This window comes from Tursiops truncatus, chromosome 11 (assembly GCF_011762595.2).
Source record: "Tursiops truncatus isolate mTurTru1 chromosome 11, mTurTru1.mat.Y, whole genome shotgun sequence".
In the NCBI taxonomy this organism is placed as follows: domain Eukaryota; kingdom Metazoa; phylum Chordata; class Mammalia; order Artiodactyla; family Delphinidae; genus Tursiops; species Tursiops truncatus.
Window position 1 is genome coordinate 72,129,383 of NC_047044.1, and position 19,916 is coordinate 72,149,298.

The window sequence follows — 19,916 nt, forward strand, 5'->3', positions numbered from 1 at the left end:
CCCTTTTGTGATTCTACTTTCTTTCTGACTTCCCTGCAGAGTCTGGGTCTTCCTCCTCTGTGTTCATAGTACATCTGGTGCTTTATTTACCACATATAATTATCTGTCTTTTGCATAAGACGCTGAGTGGAAAGCAGGAACTATCTTATTCATCTTTACATTCCTAATATCTATTTTAATGCTTGGAATATTGTATATGGTCAGTAAATATTTGCTGAGAGAATGGTAATAAGACCTACAGATAGCACAGGGTTAAGATTAAAAATCACTTTATTCAATTCAGATATTAAATAATATTCCCATGGACAGTCATTCTCACTATTAATTACTCTTGTGGCTTTTGTATCAATATAAATTGCCAGAGCATCATTATAAATTTAGCTACCTATTAAATTATCCTTGAATAAATTATATAAGATAGTTGCAAAGTTTGTGATTTGCTGACAAAACTTTTCAATCTCATTTAACAACTGATTTGTTGAATTGGGTTTTTTTAAAAAAGGTAAAACCAGTTGTTTAGGGCCACAAAGCAAGACAACTCAATTAAAACTTTTTTTCAAATAGTAATTTTGATAATCTGGAGACACAGTTTTGGGGATAGCTTTTTCAGCTAATAAATTACTTATTATTAAAGTTAAATGAGAAATCAAAATTTTTATATATCTCACATTCAATTCATTTTGCCTGTATGTACATTGAATCATAGAACTTTTACTTCTAAAGAATCTTATTACTCCTGTGAAAGCACATGAAAGCATCATGGATTCTCCACTAGCTCTAGAGGGAACAAGGTTTCTTTTTAGACAAACCCCCTTGTCTTATATCCCAAAGTAATTTGTCCACAGTCACATTCTCATTTCTTTTTTTTTTTGACACTCTTTGCCCATTCATCCCTGCATCCTGGTCTACTAACTCAATGCCTCCTGCCTTTCTTTAATTGACCTCCACATTTGTTTCAGACTTTTTTAATGCAACTATATTTACTTAGGTTTCTTTTGGATCCATATTTTGTTAATCCTTAGTTCTGATTTCCTCTACTTGGGAACTCAAGAGATTCTTCTAGATAACAGTTTAGAAATTATCCTATATAATAGCTATAACATTAATATATAGAAATGAAATACTAATCTAATTATAGACCTCTCACACAGTAGAGACATGTGGTAGAAAGCTTTTAACAATAATACCTGCTCATTCACTGTTTAAGTTTTGCACACACAAAAATCTTACACAATGTTGGTAATGTATTAGTCCATAGTTTATTGTTTAAGAGACATTTATTAGTGACATGCCTTGCTTATTGATACCAATTTCCTACTAAACAGTTCTGTAAGGGAATGGTTTTTGTTGCTTCCTTTTCACTGAGAAAGATGGTCTTGACAGGCCATGAGTCACCTTTCAGATGAGTCACCTTGATAACAAGGTGTTCTTTTAATAGAAAAGCAGCAGAGATTCAACCTAAATTGGACAACTGGCAGAATAGGAGCAATATACCACTCTATTGAGCCTTTTGAACTAAAGCAGAGATTTATCTCATCTAGAAAAAAAGTCATATTTAATATTTTTCTTTGGGCATATAAATCATGTTTGGCTTGAAAAGAAGCTGAATTTTGTGGGATTTGGACTGAAAAGGATTTAAAGCTTTTCACTGAGCTCACGCCCAATATTGGTATCCACTAGCAGGGGTATTTTCTCTGGCTAAACTTAGGAATTTTGACAATCAGTTTGACTAAGAAATGTCATTTCATAATAAGAAAAATATGCATTTTTCTTCTATTTAAAATCTATTTTTAATTGAAAAAAGATATCAAAATAAAGAATCATTATTTCACTGAATGGATTTAAGCTTTTCACAAAACTTCTAATTTCTGGAAATCAAATTTTCTTGCAAACAGGGGCCAAATCAGAAAATTGATTGAAAGATTTTTAAGTCTCTAATAATAACTAATAATAACTAATATTCTGAAGTCTTTACATTTCACTTTGAACCCTGACTTGAATGAATAATTTTTATGTGTTTTTTAATTCCAATCAAACTTAAGCTGTCAACTTGCTATGCTGCTTTCTTGGTAAGTTTTTTAGTGTTACTGGCTTTAGTTATCAGATGTACTATCTACTTTTCAAGTATAATAAAATAGGATCTTTAACATTAAATCAAGAAGCTTATATGATTGCATATTTGTTTAAAAGTCTGTCTTGAGTATACTGTTTTATCTCCCTATGTTGGTTTTAGATAACTGAATTAGCAGGCTATACTGCTCGAGTATACAACATGTTTTGGGTCTTTGATGAAGTAAAAAGAGGCATTTATAAGAGAACTGCTGTCTTGCAAGAGTCTGAAAACCATAGCAAGAGTGGAGTTAACATAGAATTACCCCTCAGTGAGACATTGGAAATCAAAGGTATTAAACTCAAATGTTTTTATATTTTTTCTATATTTAAATGTTTATCAACAGAACCAAAGTTTTTTAGAAGATAGCTTTGAACAGATGTAAGGAACCAACATTTAGTTATTTAAACAGTTATTCCTAAAGTTAGTGCTGCATTTTGAGAAGTAGTGACTAATGTTACCATAAAAAATATTATGCTACTTTTATTTAGGACAAAATGTCTAGAATTATTTTTAGAAACTGCACATATGGCAAAATGAATTGTTTGCATTTAAAATTCAAATAACAGAATTAGAGCTAATGTCATACTGTTCTCCATCATTCTGTCATTTGGTTTGGTTATTATAGTTTTAAAAATTATAGTTTTCTATGTCTTAATTTCCTTTTTACAACTGTTTTTTTTCTATAGGAAAGTTTAATTGAGAGAAATAAGTAGTTATAAACAGTGTGTCTGGGTTATACCAGATAGAGTTTAGCTTTGCTCTCATTATGATATTAACATCATATTACAGTAAAATAATATTTCTGAGAAAGATTTTCCAAATAGATATGTCAAAATGTGCAAATTTACATTAGACTTTCTTTAGATATAGATATCTATATTTACATTTATTTCTATGATTCATTAATGTGAATTATCTTTATAGTGAATTTATCTGTTATGCTACATTATACTTTAAGTTATTTAATTAGCAATAACACATGATAGCTTTTGAAACTTAAACTCTTCCTTAACTTATAGGAAAAGTTATTGATGTGGATCATGGAATTATTTGTGAAAATGTTCCCATAATTACACCAACGGGAGAAGTGGTGGCTTCCAAGCTAAAGTTCAAAGTAAGATGATATTCAAGAATCTTCTGATTGTTGCGAACACAATAATACAAAACAACTCAGAATTCATGTACTTTATATTAAATACTTGGAGGAGCATATGGAAAGGAGGGGAAATCGAGAAAGGTATGCATAGAGGCTCAATTACAGAAGCAGTTACTTCCTCAGAAAGCAGAGAGAAAGAAAAATTTGATTTCTACTGCTTTATGGCCTGGTTGAAAATCAAAATTAGAGTACACTGAGAACCTGTACAAAGTAACTTTGGGGAACAATAGGAAATTTCTTCAGAAATTAATATCTGGAAATACATTTTATTTTTTTTCCTTATAGGAGTTACTCAAAAAATACAAGCCTATATTGTTATATATTTACTAAAATATGAGAGAAGTCATCAGCAAGTTTATATTCTCTAAATTTAATTTATATTTTCAATAATCACATCTTCTATTAGGAAAAAATGATCAGAAGATTCATGAATTGGAATTTAGCTTTTAATTCTGTTGAGAATAATAGTTATTTGTTATTTAATACTCTGTCTTGATTACAAAAACTAAGGTGCAAAAATAGCTAATAAATCTGAGACCCTGATTTAAAGTATTGTAAAATTCAAACACACATTTTGGAATTCAAGTACAAAATAATTTGCTGATAAGTATAATGGAGTTATCTGTGCTTAGTTCAAACAATGACATGATTGGACTTGATAACAGAATTAGAAACATGACCCTATATGTGCATTTAATGATTTTAATATGGACCTTAGCCTAGGTTTAATTATTAAAGATATATTTGAAAATGCATAAGCCTGCTGGAAGAGGATGAGAAGTACTGAAAAGGGAGAAATTCTGTGTTAATAAACGTAAGAGAAATTGTATTTTAACTACAATTTGGTTGGGCTCTATTTTTCCATTAATGGACCTGTAGAGTAGCAATAAGGTGCTAATGATGCAGCATAATCTTAAGTAGATTTAAAATAAAGCCTTTGAAGAGGCCTACATGGGATATTTAACTATTTGCTAATACTTTAGCAATTTTTAATGTATGATTTTGTATAGAGGTTTTTCATCAGGTTAGGTTTCATAATATCAATTCTTGTTGCTCCATTTATTAAATAGAGGAAGAGTCTTGAATTCTGCCACCTACTAACTAAATACATTATTGTGGACACATAACACTCTTTCTGTGAAAAAATTCAGAGCTCAGTATATTTTTATATAAAATGAATTTTAAAATACTTAATCTAGTGAAAGTGTCATAAATTTTGAGGTTCTACAAAGGTATATGTTAATATAGTATACTTTTATGATAATTATTTATTTCTGAGTCAGACAGGGAGTTTTATTTAAAGTCTCAGGTCCCCAAAGTATAATACAAAATTTTGTTTCCTCTGCATGGATTGATAAATAAACAGGTTTCTAGAGGAAAACATTCTCATTCTTATGTTAGCCTTTTGGAATTAAAAAACCATTTGGAGAAGAAAATTTCAGTAAATGTGGGAATTCTTTTGCCTCACACTGTTTACTAAACATCAGAGAACTTATGCTAAAAAATAATATGAATGTAGAAAAGTCTTCTATTATGACTCAAAATGTGTTAAATTTCTGAGAATTCCTAGTAGAGAATGACCCTATTAAATATTTTGTTTATATACCTTTTCCATGGCACATACCTTTAAAAAATCATTTGAAAAGTGTTTATGCTTCTATAAAATTAAACTTTCTTAATCCTCTCTCTACTGAAAGAGCAGAGCAAATCACAAAACCCTTTCTGGGTTCTTCCCAGGATTTTTTTTAACTTTATTCTATTAAAATGGCATTTCAGTTTGCCTACAATTAGGGAGAAAAAATATCTGTCGTCAGATTTTAGAGACTCAAGCTTGCACCTGTCTTATGTCCTTGTGGTAGCTATCTTTATTGCCTGGAATGCTCTTCCACCACATCTTACTTGTTGCTTCTTGTCACCAGGCTAAGGCAAAATGGTATCTCCTCAAAGAGGACTTTCCCGACCACCTAATCAAAAGAAGCCCCCTTCCCCTGCCAACCTCACAATGCCACCATCTTTCCCTAACACATCTTCCATTTTTGCTATCATAATAGCATTTACGACTAGTTAATTTTTTGTTCATGTGTTTATTGCCATCTTTGCCATTGAAATGTAAGCTCCATAAGAACAGGGACTTTGTCTTGAGCAGCACTGTAACTTCTGTGCCTAGAAGAATGTCAAGCACATTTAGATATTCAATCAATGTTTGCCGAGGAAATGACTAATTACTTAGAATATAAATCTGAACCATTTTTGCTTTACATATATTTATTACATACATTCTTAGTTCTTTTATCTAACCTTCATATCAAGCTTTTTTTCCTTCCCTTCCTCCCTCCCCTGCTTCCTCTCCCTACCACCTTCTTTCAGCAAAAATATTTTAGCTTATGTTATACACAGCAAATGAGTAATGGATATACATGGATATGGTTCCTTATACTGACATAATACAAGTAATATAATGCTCTTTCACCTTTGAGTTTTCAACATAATGTATTCTACATCATGGACCTTAGATATATGTATCTAATACTGTACAAAGCTATATATACAGGCATACTGTAAATTTCTGCCTCTTGTACTTTCATACTATATTCATTATTTAGTCACTGATTATAAAATATCATTTGTTCTTAGAAGTAAATCAGAGTTTTAAATAATGTTCCTTTTTCTTGACCCTTACAATACCTTTAAGATAGCACATTGACAACTTCCTGATCCTATTGGGTGGAATAAGAAGTCATGAAATTTAACTGTTTAAATGATAAATAAGCTGAAAGATTCTAAGAGAATCATCCAATCAACAATCAATAAATAGCTTAATTCATCCCTAGACATAAGACTAAATTACAGTCTTCTTGCTTGTCTCTGTCTTAATTTCATAAATGTATTTTCTCCATCTGTGAATAAACCAAAATTAGAATCATTTTATGTCTCTCATTATGGGCTTTTGTAATTTCTGTAACATTTCAGACTACTGAATTAAACAACCCAGCTGACTTGTAGAACTCCAACTTACAAATACAACAAAGTTGTATCTTAATTGAAGTAAATTTAATCAAATATTAATATAAATAAAATCAATCTATTTTAATTTAAATTAAATTTTTCCAATTTCTTATTTCCACGTGGTTATGTTCCTATGTATTTGTGTAGTATGTGATGGCAAGACCTCAATGAAAATTTTGGGAAGTCAGTGCTCATTTGAAGAAGATCCATTTCTTTGGAATTGGATTATTTTGTGATGCTTTTAGCGTCAGAGCATAGTCAAAAGCCAGATTTGATGGTCTCAATCCCGATATATTTTTCTTCGATTCCTTGCCCATCCTAGGTTATCATGTGTTTGAAAGTTTAAAAACAAATCCCTTTTAAATGCTGCCAAATGAAACCATTTTTACATATTGTAATTTCTAATTTTATTTCTTATGTTAGGTAGAAGAAGGAATGCATCTTTTGATAACTGGTCCCAATGGTTGTGGGAAAAGTTCTCTCTTCAGAATTTTAAGTGGGCTCTGGCCTGTGTATGAAGGAATCCTATATAAACCACCTCCACAACATATGTTCTATATTCCACAAAGGTAGGTAAAGTTTCTTATAACACAATGAACAATTTCCTTTTGCTTTTGAATTATCTTGATTCCTTAAGCTCTTCTGTAGGTAATCTTTAAGCATGTTTTTATTGAGAGATGCAATTAAGGAAATAAAAATTATCCTAAAAGTTTTATTACTGCTTTGATTATAATAGTTTCCAGGATAATAACAATTCTTTTCATTTTCACATCATTGTAATGAACATTCAAAGACTATAGATGTTAGTCTAAAGGAGTAGCAGGCTAGTCCAAAGAGTAAGTATATTGCCTTAGATGTCAGATTATCTCTTCTCACAAAAAAATTAATAGTTCTTGGATAGTATAGTAGTCTTTCCATCAGGCTGCATATGTTCATATGTTCTAAAATTGTTCAATTATGTTTTAAGAGCCTCTGTGAAATAATCTTTATCACAATTCTGTTATATAATTAATTAATGATTTGAAACTACCTTAATTAAAAATATTTTACTCTAATAATGAGGGTAAAAGTAAGCATAGAAATATTTAAAAGGAACATTTTTCTTCTGAAGTTTTAAACTATCTGCCTTCATAACAATTTACAGATGTCTAAACAGAAAGTTATACTTGAAAATTTGGAATATTCATTGTGGGTGAGAGAAAATTAAATTTAAATAAAATTAAAATTAAATTCATCTGACCCAGTAATTTTTCCATCTGTCATCACCCTGGGTTAGGTCGACATCACAACAGTACTCCTACTGTGTTAGAGGACTATTCTGTGGAACGTAGTAGAGCACCTATGCTGAAATTATATTACAAGAGCAAATATAAAAGTTACATCAAGTATGATGCCATCACATCTCTCTTCCTCTTCTTCCTTTGTTAGAAAGTGTTTGTACAGTCCTGCCCAATGGACTAATTTTTAGATCATATGTTGTAATTATGCAGATGAGGCTTTGTGGGGTTTTTTCTTTAAAGTAAGACCTATCAGAGTAGTAGGAAACTATCTGAAGTGTAGAAGGATGAAGAACTGTATTGGCAGTAAAAAAATATTGGATGTGAGCAGTGCTATGAATACTTATATTTAACACAAAATAGATAACAGACAGCAGAATCACTGTCTCTTTCTGTCTGTGCTTTAGAATACTTTTGGGAAATGTTCTGGATCTGAAAACTAAATAATACTGCCAAAGTTTAAGTTTCAGACATTAATGCATTAAGTAGACCGATTTTAATTTCTTATTTAGGTTTTAAAGCATAGAATCATGAGGAAAATATTCTGTTACATCATAGAATCTACTCTTTTAATGCAGATAAAATTGTATACATAAATTTTATATTTTTCACTATTTTAGATTTCATTTATAATATAGATACAGTTCTTAAATATAGCTATACCCTGAGCAATAAAAGACATTTCTCAGACTTAAGAAAGTGCATTATCAGCAAAGCTAGCCTTCAGAGATGAAGGAGAAATATTTTCCCAGACAAATAAAAGCTGAGGGAATTCATGTTCATTAGACATGCCTTACAAGAAATGCTGAAAGGAATTCTTCAAATTGAAATGAAAGGCTGCTAATTAGTAACAGGAAAACATATGAAAATATACAACCCTGGTAAATGTAAATATATAGTCAAATTCATAATACTCTAATACTGTATTATGGTGGTGTGTTAACCATCTAACTCTTAGTATAAAGGTTAAAGGACAAGAGTATTAAAATAACTATAACTAGTACAATTTATTAATGAATACACAATATAAAAAGAGGAAAATTATGACATTAAAAACATAAAAGGGGGAGAGTAAAACTTGCAAGAAGTTTTATATATGCCTCATAGGAACCAGAAAGCAAAAACCTACAGTAGATTCACAATAGATAAAGAGAAGGAAATCAGAGCATACCACTACAGAAAATCACCAATTCACAAAGGAAGGCTACATGAGAGGAAGAAAGGAACAAGAGACAAAACAACCAGAAAACAATAAGATGACATTAGTAAATCCTTACCTGTCAATAACTAGTCTAAATGTAAATATATTGACTTCTCCAATCAAAAGACATAGAATGGCTGGATGGATGAAAAAAAAGACCCAACTTATTTGCATTATAAGACATTATAAGACACTCATTTCAGCTTTAAAGACACACATAGACTGAAAGTGAAAGGATGGAAAAAGTTATTCCATCTAAATGGAAACCAAAAGAGAGCAGGGATAATTATACTTATATCAGAAAAATTAGATTTTAAGCCAAAATTGCTAAAAAGAGACAAAGAAGGTCATTATATAATAAAAATGGGGTCAATTCATCAAGAAGACATAACAGTTGTAATATATGTACACTCAACATCAGAGCACCTTAATATATTAAGCAAATACTAGCAGATCTGAAGGGAGATAGACAGCAATAAATTAATAGTCAGGGACTTCACTGCCCCACTTTCAACAGTGGGTAGATCATCCAGACAGAAAATCAACAGGGAAATATTGGACTTGAACCAATATTTAGACCAAATGGATTTAGTAGACATATACAGACATTCCATCCTATGGCAGCAGAATACACTTCTTCTCAATCATGCCCGGAACATTCTCTAAGAATATTATATGATAGGACACAAAATAAGTCTTAGCAAATTTAAGAAGATTGAAATCATACCAAGTATTTTTCCCATTGTAACAACATGAAACTTGCAATCAATAACAGGAGGAAAGCTGAAAATTTTACAAATAGTGGAAATTAAACAACACACTCTTGAGCAACCAGTGGATCAAAGAAGAAATCAAAAAAGAAATTAAAATATCTTGAAAGAAATGAAAATGGAAATACAGTATATGAAAACCTATCTGATGCGGCAACAGCAGTTCTAAAAGGGATATTTATAGCAATAAGTTAAGAAAAAAAGAGATCTCAAGTAACTAACTTTACATCTCAAAGGAACTAGAAAAAGAAGAACAAATAAAGTCCAAAGTTTGCAGAAGGAAGGAAATAATAAAGAGAAGAGCAGAAATAAATGAAATAGAAACCAGAAGACCAATAGAAAAGATTGATAAAACTAAGAACTGATTATTTGTAAAGATAATATTGATGAGCCTTTAGCCTATCCCTGGGATGCAAAGATGGTTTAACATTGCAAATCAATAAATATGATACACCACATTAATAGAATGAAAAACAAATATCATATGATCATCTCAATAGATGCTGAAAAAGCATTTGACAAAATGCAATATCCTTTCATAATATTAACTCTCAACAAACTGGATCTAGAAGGAACATACTTCAACATAATAATGGCCACATTTGACAAACTCAGAGTTAATATCGCATTCAATGGTGAAAGAATGAAAGCTCTCCCTCTAAGATCAGGAACAAGACAAGGGTGCCCACTCTGAACATTCTCATTCAACAAAGTACTGGAAATCTTAGATAGAGCAATCAGACAAGACAAAGAAATAGAGATATTCAAACCAGAAGGGAAGAAGTAGAATTGTCTTTGCAGGTAATATGATCTTTCATGTAGAAAATCCTAAAGACTTAACCAAAAACATTTAGAAAAAAATCAATGAATTCAGTCAAGTTGAAGGATACAAAATCAACATACAGAAATCAATTGTGTTTCTATACACTAACTACAAACTATCTGAAAAGAAATAAAGAAAAACTATTCCATTTACCATAGCATCAAAAACAATAAAGTATTTAGGAATAAATTTAACCAAGGAAGTGAAAGACCTATACACTGAAAACTATAAGACTTTGAGGAAAGAAAGACTTTGAGGAAAGAAACTAAAGAAGACACAAACAATTGGAAAGATATCCCATATTCATGGATTGAAATAATTAATATTATTAAAATGTCCATACTGCACTAAGCCATCTATAGATTCAATGCAATTCTTATCAAAATTCAATGGCATTTTCCACAGAAATAGGAAAAACCATCCTAAAATTTTTGTGGAAGTACAAAAGACCCTGAATAGTCAAAGCAATCATGAAAAAGAAGAACATGGTTGGAGGCATCACACTTCTTGTTTTCAAACTCTGTTACAAAGCTATAGTCATCAAAACAGTATGGTACTAGTATAAAAATAGACATAAACCAATGGAAGAGAATAGAGGGCCCACAAATAAATGCCTGCATATGGTCAATTAATATTTGCCAAGAGAGTCAAGACTACTCAAGGATAATCTCTTCAATAAATGGTATTGGCAAAATTGGATAACCACATGCAGAAAAATGAAATTGGACTTCCTCTGTCTTACACCACTCACAAAACTGAACTTGAAATGGATTAAAGACTTAAATGTAAGACCAGAAACCATAAAACTCTTAAGACATAGGAAAAACTCCTTGACATTGGTCTGAGCAATGATTTTTTGGATATGACACCAAAAGCACAAACAATAAAAGCAAAAATCAGCAGGTGGAACTACATCAAACTAAAAATCTTCTACACAGTGAAGGAAACCATCAACAAAATGAAAAGCCAACTAATGGAATGGGAGGAAATATTTGCAAGTCTTATATCTGATAAGAGGTCAATATCCACAATATATAAGGAACTCATACAACTCAATAGGAAATAAAAAACAGTACAGTTTAAAAATGGGCAGAGGATCTTAATAGACATTTTTCCAAAGAAGATATACAGATTGTCCAACAGGTACATGAAGAGGTGCTCAACGTCACTAATCATCAGGGAAATGCAAGTCAGACCACAATGAAGTATCACCTGTCTGAGTGGCTAATCTCAAAAGATAAGAAATAACCGGTATTGGCAAGGATGTAGAGAAAAGGGAACGCCTATGAACTCCTAGTGAGAATGTAAGTTGATGGAGCCACTATGTAAAGCAGTATGGAGTTTCCTCAAAAAATTAAAAATAGAACTACTGTACGATCTAAACTCCCATGTTCATTGAGGCATGATTCACAATAGCCAAAATATGAAAACAACCTAAATGTCTGTCAACAGATGAATAGAAAGAGATATGGTATGTATGTATATACAATGGAATATTCTTAAGCCATGAAAAAGGAAATCCTGACATTTGTGACAACATAAGTGAAATAAGTCTGACAGAGAAAGATAAATACTGTATTGATATCACCTATATGTGGAATCTAAAAAAGCTGAACTTGTAGAAACAGAGTAGAATGGTGGTTACCAGGAGCTGGAGAGTGGGGGGAATGGGGAGATGTTGGTCCAGAGTACAAACTTACAGTAAGAAGTTGAATAAACTCAGGGAATTTAATACACACCATTGTGATCAGAGTTAATAACACATTATATACTGGTAGTTGTTAAGAGAGTAGACCAATGTTCTCACCACACAAAAAAAGTGGTAATTATGTGAGTAATAGAAGTGTCAGGTAACAATACGGTGATAATTATTTTGCTGTATGTAAGTATATCAAATCAACATGTTTATAACTTGAACTTACACCATGTTATATGTCAATTTTATCTCAGTAAACCTGGAAAAAATATCACTGAGCTGTACACTTAAAAATGGTTAATATGGTAAATTTTATTTTACATGTATTTCACCACAGTTTTTAAAAGTGGAAAAAAAAGAAAAAAAGTGCAAAAATTCTAGTCTTTGCCCTCAGGAGACCTATGTTATTTTGCAACAAACATAAATCACTAGGAAACTTTTTCTTAATTATGAAATTTACTGTTGCCTAGGCAAAAGGTCAACTACAACTTAGTTAAGAAAAATGAGAATGAAAGTCTATTTTTAAGGCTTAATTTTTTTAATAATGTTAAAAGTCATTTTATCTTGATTATAAAGCTTCTAGAAACATGAAAACTTGTATTTGTTTAAAATCCTATAGGACCAATATCTTGCAAAAGAGCATAAAATTTATTTAAATGTATATGTAAACTAGGAGAGCCTAAATATAGTATTTACATCTAGTATTCTAAAAGCTATTGATTTTTTCAAAAAAGTTTGAAAATAATCTTATGTGTCTTTATGATTTAAAAGAAAGCTGCTACATAGACGGGAGGGGAGTTTGGGGGAGAATGGATACATGTATAGGTATGGCTGAGTCGCTTTGCTGTGCACCTGAAACTATCACAACATTGTTGATTGGCTATACTCCAATATAAAATAAAAAGTTTTAAAAAAAAAAGAAAGAAAGCTGCTACAACCTATTTCAAAATATTTGTCAGTAGGTAATTTTAAACTTTTCTTTTTAGGATATTCTTATTAATGAATATTATCTAGTATCTTATTGCATTAATTTATAGCAATAGAATATAGGTTAAGTACTAGTTTGGCAGAAAAAAAACCTGTAAATTAAATATAGAATTGAGTCTTATGTACCTACAGAATAAACTTCATAAGTCACAAACAGACCTTTATAATAATCCCCGTTTTCACTTTTCATGATTGAAAGACTTCTTGGTAGAGGATCAGTCTCTTTATGCAATGATCAAATGTAAATTAATTGTTATTTTTATGGGGAAAAAGGAGTGGGTTTTGTTAAAGTGGATTTCTAATAATGTCATGTAGTGTACAGAAGAAAAAGTAAACTGGGAGAAAAAATGTTCTGATTAAGTATATTGAGACTGCTTATTTTTTTAATGAAATTTGCAGAGAATTTGAAGAGTTGCTATGGCTCAGTTTCAAGTTGGGAAACCTGAATTCCTGAGAAATTGTGAAATCACCTCAATATTTTCCCAGTTAATATCTTCTGATACTTCAGCAATGTTAATAATGAGAACCAGATAAAAAAAAATCCTGGCCTTTGTTCAAGAATACAAATAAAAAGTTATTTGGGATGGTAGATGGTAAAATTCTTAGTTTTGCTCAGATAGTTCTTAAACTATTTTGGCAATCTTAGGCTGTTTGAAACTGAATTTCCTGAGCAATGTGACTATACTCTTTAAACTGATAGTTGAAACTTATTGTTCCCTACTGTATTAGCCATCTGACCCTCAGGAAAATTCTTACACTTGAATACAGATCCTGAATTTCTTTTGTCAGTTCTTGGTGCACTTTGTCTTAACCACTTAAAGGTTGATTTATGATCTGCTCTAGCTTTCACTAATCCACAAATTTATGGCTCAATAGTCATTTAGTAATTCCCTAGTACATCTCTGTCTTCAGCCATTAAAGACTCTGAAGCCCAATCTTTTTTTCTTTTTTTTTCTTTTTTGGGCTGTGTCTGGTCTTAGTTGTGGCGCGCAGGCTCTTTGTTGCTGTGTGCGGGCTACAGAGCTCATGAGCTCAGTAGTTGCAGCTTGCGGGCTTAGTTGTCCCGCGGCTTGTGGGATCTTAATTCCCCGACCAGGGATCAAACTGGCGTCCCCCACATTGCAAGATGGATTCTTAACCACTGGACCACCAGGGAATCCCTGAAGCCCAATCTTTAATTTGTTTAGTTCACTTGCTAACAAAATACTATTGTATGCTAACACTTACCAAAATGGGAAATTGAAACATTTGGTGGGGGTTGGGGAAACAGAGCGTGAAGGAGATGAAGGGAAGGAGGGAAGAAGGAAGGAAAGAAGAAAGGGATGGAGGATGGAAGGGAGGGCAGGAAGCAAGACAGAAGATAATAGGTGTTCACTGACAAAACACAGCAAAATCTTGGGTTCCTTTGTACTATTTTTTTAAAAAAACTCTCCAGGGTATCAGTTGTATACATCACATATTTCTCCCCAGCAACAGTCTCCAGTTTGGCAACAACCCACCATGTAATTCTGTTCCCAAAGCTCCTGCTGTCACTATCCTTTCTTGGTAGAAATATCTAGGGACAGAAATTTTAACCATGATCTTCTTACTACTGTAAACTTTATGCCCAAATACTTACACTAATGCCAACAGATCTAAAATAGATTCAGACTTCCCACAAATTTGCATGAAAAGATAATTTGTACACATTTCTGCCCGTACTTGACTTTGAAATATGAGAAGTAAAAGGTTAAGAAAGTGAAAGGATTATAAGGATTGAATTAAATTTGACTAAACATTTTTTAAAAGAAAGAGAAAAAGAAAAGAAAAGAAAAAATGGGGGTGGAATAGTAGGGATATTTTATTTCATATCTTGGGAAAATTACTGTACTTTATTCTTTGTCAATGCTCTACTCTTTTTTTTTTAAATCAATGTTTATTAATGCCCTGCTAAAAAATGCTTTAGAGGATAGTGAGTAAAGACACAGTCACTCTCAATGTGTGTTTGTGTCTAATTTGGTTATAAACAAAAACATGCAACTATGTCCTATAAAAACCCAGAACAAATGCCTCAAGAAAGACAAGAAATGCTATAGAAATATTCAAAATGAGAAAAAATATTGTAGAACAGCATGTCACTTGACCTGGGTTTTGAAAGTTAGAATTTTAACAATTGTCATAAATTGGATGTTTCTCAAATGTCTAAGTAGAGCAGAAATGCCACAGATTCAAGTAAGCATGAGTCTTCTGGTTTTGTTTTTTGGATACTTCCTTCTAAGCAGGGCTGTTCTATTCACCCTCCTTCTAATACACCAAGCTGAGGAAAGCAATTATTTATTATTAATATTATGTCATTGGTGCATACTGAAGATAATAGCATCCATCCCCTAGGTCCTTAATCATTCCTAAGATGTTCTTTCAGCTGAATTTCTTTGAATTACTTTTTAAAGTTCTCTAGTGCTTTGGGGGTCTGCCCTTTCCCTAGTATCCACCTAAGAAGCTCGTCTCCTCTTTTTGAATAAATGACGTAGTCTTAACAGGTTAAATTTTAGTCTACTAGTGCTTCTTGCAAAACATAGCAAAAGATGACAGTAACTTGTTTCTACAACACTCATTTTTTTTTTTGGTCAGAAGATATTCTGAAATTATAAATAACATATTATCAGCTCAGTATTTATTTACTAACTACTTCATTCACAAGGTATTATATTCAAGTATCATGTTACTTAATCTTCTAGACTAAATGTAAATGCTGCTTAATAGATAAAGTAGTTATGAATCAGAGTTTTAAATTAAATACAACATTAAAATCCTAAATTTGGTTGTACACAGGAATAATAGCATGACTAATTAGATTGTACAGAGAATTAAATATAGATAACATTACTTCTATCTTTTAACATATGAACAGTACCTATTGATCACTCTCTGCATGTCATGCTAAATAGATTATTTTAAATGATTAAATTTGAGTTCAAAGGGATTATAAACTTTAGTACTTAGAGTTGCACACCAGTTTAAAGCCAGGGTCAGAGTTCACCAAATCTTTGGATACAAATCCTCTGTATTCACTGCCCCTTATTGCAGGTTAATAAAATAATCTTATTAAAAACATCTACCTCAGGTAGAAAATAAAAAAGCCCTACTGTTTGACCTTAAAATATTTTCTCAGACAGTCTTAATTAATAAAATAAAAAGATTCTCTAACACTGTCCCAAATGTATGGGGAATAACGAACTATCATTCTTTTATAGTTTGCATTCACTTCCAAAAATTTCTATATTCTTCAACTGTTTCTCTTAGAAGAGTTTATGACATGAAATCTCATCTTTTAGAAGTGCCAACATGTAACCCATTGTTTTCTTTGATGGCATTTCCACACATCCCTTTAATAATATAGGTTATGTATTTTTTAAATAAGGTGAGTTAATATTGATTTTTATTTTGACAATCTTATGACCTCTTGAGATAATTGGTGGATCCTAGGGCATCTTGAGCAAGGGCTGAGCATCACTGGTCTATTACTACTAACACAAGCAATTACTATATATTAGTCACTGCTTACATATATTACATGTTTCTGATTTTTCTGTATGACAACTCATAAAGTTGGTGTTAGTATCCCTATTTTATAGATGAGAAAACTTGGAGAGGTTGAAGTCATTCCACTGATAACTTTTGGAGCCAGCATTTGAACTTTGGTGTGTCTGACTCTAAAGTCACTTTGTCTTGCTTATTGCTAGCAGCAGGATACATGTTTCTGAAAAATTACTACTCTCCTGCCTGCCCTTGAAAGTGAGTATCACCAGTTAAGGTTGTTTGCTTGGTATGCTGAATCTGTACTAATATCAAGCTATTGTTTGGAAGCAGAGGTCCTTATAATTCTTGGGGTATAGGGCAATCCAAGCCAATTTTAGCATAAAGTTTAGCACAGATACTTGGCTGTCATTCATTTATGTTAATGTGAAAGAAGCTATATTCTTGTGTAAAAGTGAAATTCGTTTAAATTAAACTATGTTAAAATCACTTTCAAATTAGAATATGTTCTCTGTTCTTTCCTATTCTTCTAAAATCTATTTCTCTATAAAATATAAAATAATCTCTCAAAAATATACCCATAGTTTTAAATCAGACTTCTTGCAGAAATGTAAAATAAGCAAATCTTAATTTTCATGATGCATTATGGCATAAAAAATTATTATTTACCCTTTAAGTTGTCAAAAGAAGAGATTATCTTTTGCAACAAAGACTGTGTTTTGTGTTAGGAAGTTCAGCAGAATGGACAGAATACTTAAATAACACTAGTAACAGCAGCATTGCCACAACTGTACTGCATGCTAAGATGTGCCTGTGTCAAATAAGTTCTGTAGATATTTTAAAATATGAACTTTCTTTTGAATTGTTTCTTTATGAATGCCTTCCAAATCCAGGATTTCCTCTTTGGAGGGATAAGAGAACTATGTTATACAACAGCATTGTTTAATCCACACATTTAAAACTAGATAATGACTATTAAGGAACCAGAAAGCACATGAGACCAGAAAGGAGGTTAGAAGACCAAATTTGCCTCCTTTCTCCATGGAAGAGAGGGTGCCCTCATAGTAAAGAATTTTTGGTGTGATCCTTACTTTTCTTCTTTTTGCCTAAGATCTCAGATTAAAAAATGAGGGTGTGATCTGGAAAAGGACGTACATAAGAATATGGGGTCGTGCTACTTTAGATATCTTGATGACTGTTTTCTATTGAGTCTCTAGCTTTCAGACTTTTTGATTCTTTTTGATGAATCTCTAGGTGCCAAAACGAGATAGGGAGAGCCTCTGAAGGACAAGGAGTGTATTAACTTAAGTAAGATGCAGACTAGCCTGAGTGGAATGTTGGTCTGAAAGGGCACTGTAGTAAAGGAAAAATGTAATATGGCTTAATCCAGGCATATTCATGGAGCCCCATACCTAAAAGGTTATACATACACTGATCTTGTTGCCCCCAAATTAGACAAATCTGGACTTGAGGAGAGGGAGTTGTCACTGGAACAGATTTTGCCCTTTTTGAGTCACTGTTGAATAAATCTTTATAGAATATAAGCTAGAAAGGGCATGTCTCTGTACAGCACTCTGTACAGCACTTGGGGTATTCTACTAAGTCTGTAGTATACCTATTGGCATACTGTAACTGTGCAATGAATGATGAATGATTTAATAAAGGAGTGAATGAACATCTCCACTGATTTGGTTTCTACTGCCAAATTGGTCTGACTTCTTATACTAATTAGGAAGCAAACTATTTATTTCCTTGCTTGCACTAGATATGTCACAGAATCTTCTTTGTGATGGCAATAAATATTTGTCACTTAACATATATGTTTTGTGTGTGTGTGTGTGTGTGTGTGGTACGCGGGCCTCTCACTGTTGTGGCTTCTCCCGTTTTGGAGCACAGGCTCCGGACGCACAGGCTCAGCGGCCATGGCTCACGGGCCCAGCCGCTCTGCGGCATCTTCCTGGACCGGAGCATGAACCCGCGTCGCCTGCATCGGCAGGCAGACTCTCAACCACTGCGCCACTAGGGAAGTCCAACATATCTTTTTTAAAAGAAATTATTTTAGCCATGAATAAGGCTCAGTAGTATTGCTATAGCTAATTCACTTCTATTCCTTTGCTTTCTGACTATTAGATTCAAATCAAGTAAACTTTGCATAAATATCTTTGGACACTTGGCTCAGAATGATAAACTATACATTTTAGTACGTCCTGTGTAATAATTGGTACAGTTCAGTTTTTAAAAATCTCTTTTAGAGATCTATAAATATAAAAATGATTTCCTGTAGCTTTTTTTTTTGCTTTAATTTTTATTTATCACTTGGAAAAATGTTAAGGATACTTTTTTTTTATATTTAACTCTTTTATAGGCTAATTTATAAAAATGATAATGGAAAAATCTTCCTTTGCATATAAAAGTTTTCATTATTTTATGAGTCAATTATTAGGTTAAACCAAATGGAATTGCAATTTTTGTAGGTCAAAAGGTCAAATATCAGGAATTTCATACAGTAATCTAATATAATGATAAAAGCAACAAAGTTGACTTTTAAAAAGTTTGCATTCTTCCTAGTTTGGGAGTACTTTGATTATTACACTAACAGTATTTTTATTACTACTTGGAAATAAACACAGTCCCTGCTCTTAAAAGGCTGTGCACATATCTCCTTTGGTACCTAGAAATATCTTATCTTAGAAATGTAATTTCAGGAATGGTAAGTATATCTTTTCAGTTGGGAATTTCTTCTTTTTTGCTACATATTTATTTTAAGACTATTATGAGTGACTTATGCATTGAGGACTCAAATCTAGTTGTTGCTGTTCATGAAAAAATTCTGATGACATGATTAGTTCCAGAATGTACATTTATATGAATTATTAATAGCTAGATTTTATGGCTTTCAAATTGCTAACTTATTACTATGGTAACACAGCAGTACTTAGCTGTACCTTATTCTTAAACTTAACACATCTCATGCCTTAAATACATGAGTATTGCTGTAAAATTTTTATCAATATTGTTCACAATTAAATTCTAGATGACTATGAAATATTTAGCATTTTGGGTGATCATTCCAAAGACTTCAAGTACAGAGCTAACATTTCTCAGTGCTGTCTTCTTCCTACTTTGTCCCTATTAAAGAGAAAAAGAGAGAATAGTATAAACCCTAATAAATGTCAATACGTTTTGCCAAGAATCATATATTGTCAGATATTTAATATAGAAAAGTAGGCAGTATAATACAAATTATAGAAGTACCCTGAGACATTGTAATATAACTGTAAAAAGCCATAATCCCTGGGAGTGGATTTGATCTCTAATAATTTTACTTTAATTTTGCTATTATAATTAACACTTTTAAACATAGATGCATT

The 19,916-nt window shown here is 31.9% G+C and overlaps 1 protein-coding gene across 1 annotated transcript in view; it reads left to right on the forward strand.

Annotated features, from left to right (window-relative positions):
• The window catches only part of ABCD2 (ATP binding cassette subfamily D member 2), an 80,206-nt gene that overhangs the window by 16,595 nt on the left and 43,695 nt on the right, over positions 1-19,916 (forward strand). Inside the window, exons 4-6 of the mRNA XM_033865646.2 lie at positions 2,234-2,402; positions 3,133-3,227; positions 6,699-6,844. Of these exons, the coding sequence (XP_033721537.1) occupies positions 2,234-2,402; positions 3,133-3,227; positions 6,699-6,844 (410 nt within the window). The remainder of the gene's footprint in view (positions 1-2,233; positions 2,403-3,132; positions 3,228-6,698; positions 6,845-19,916) is intronic.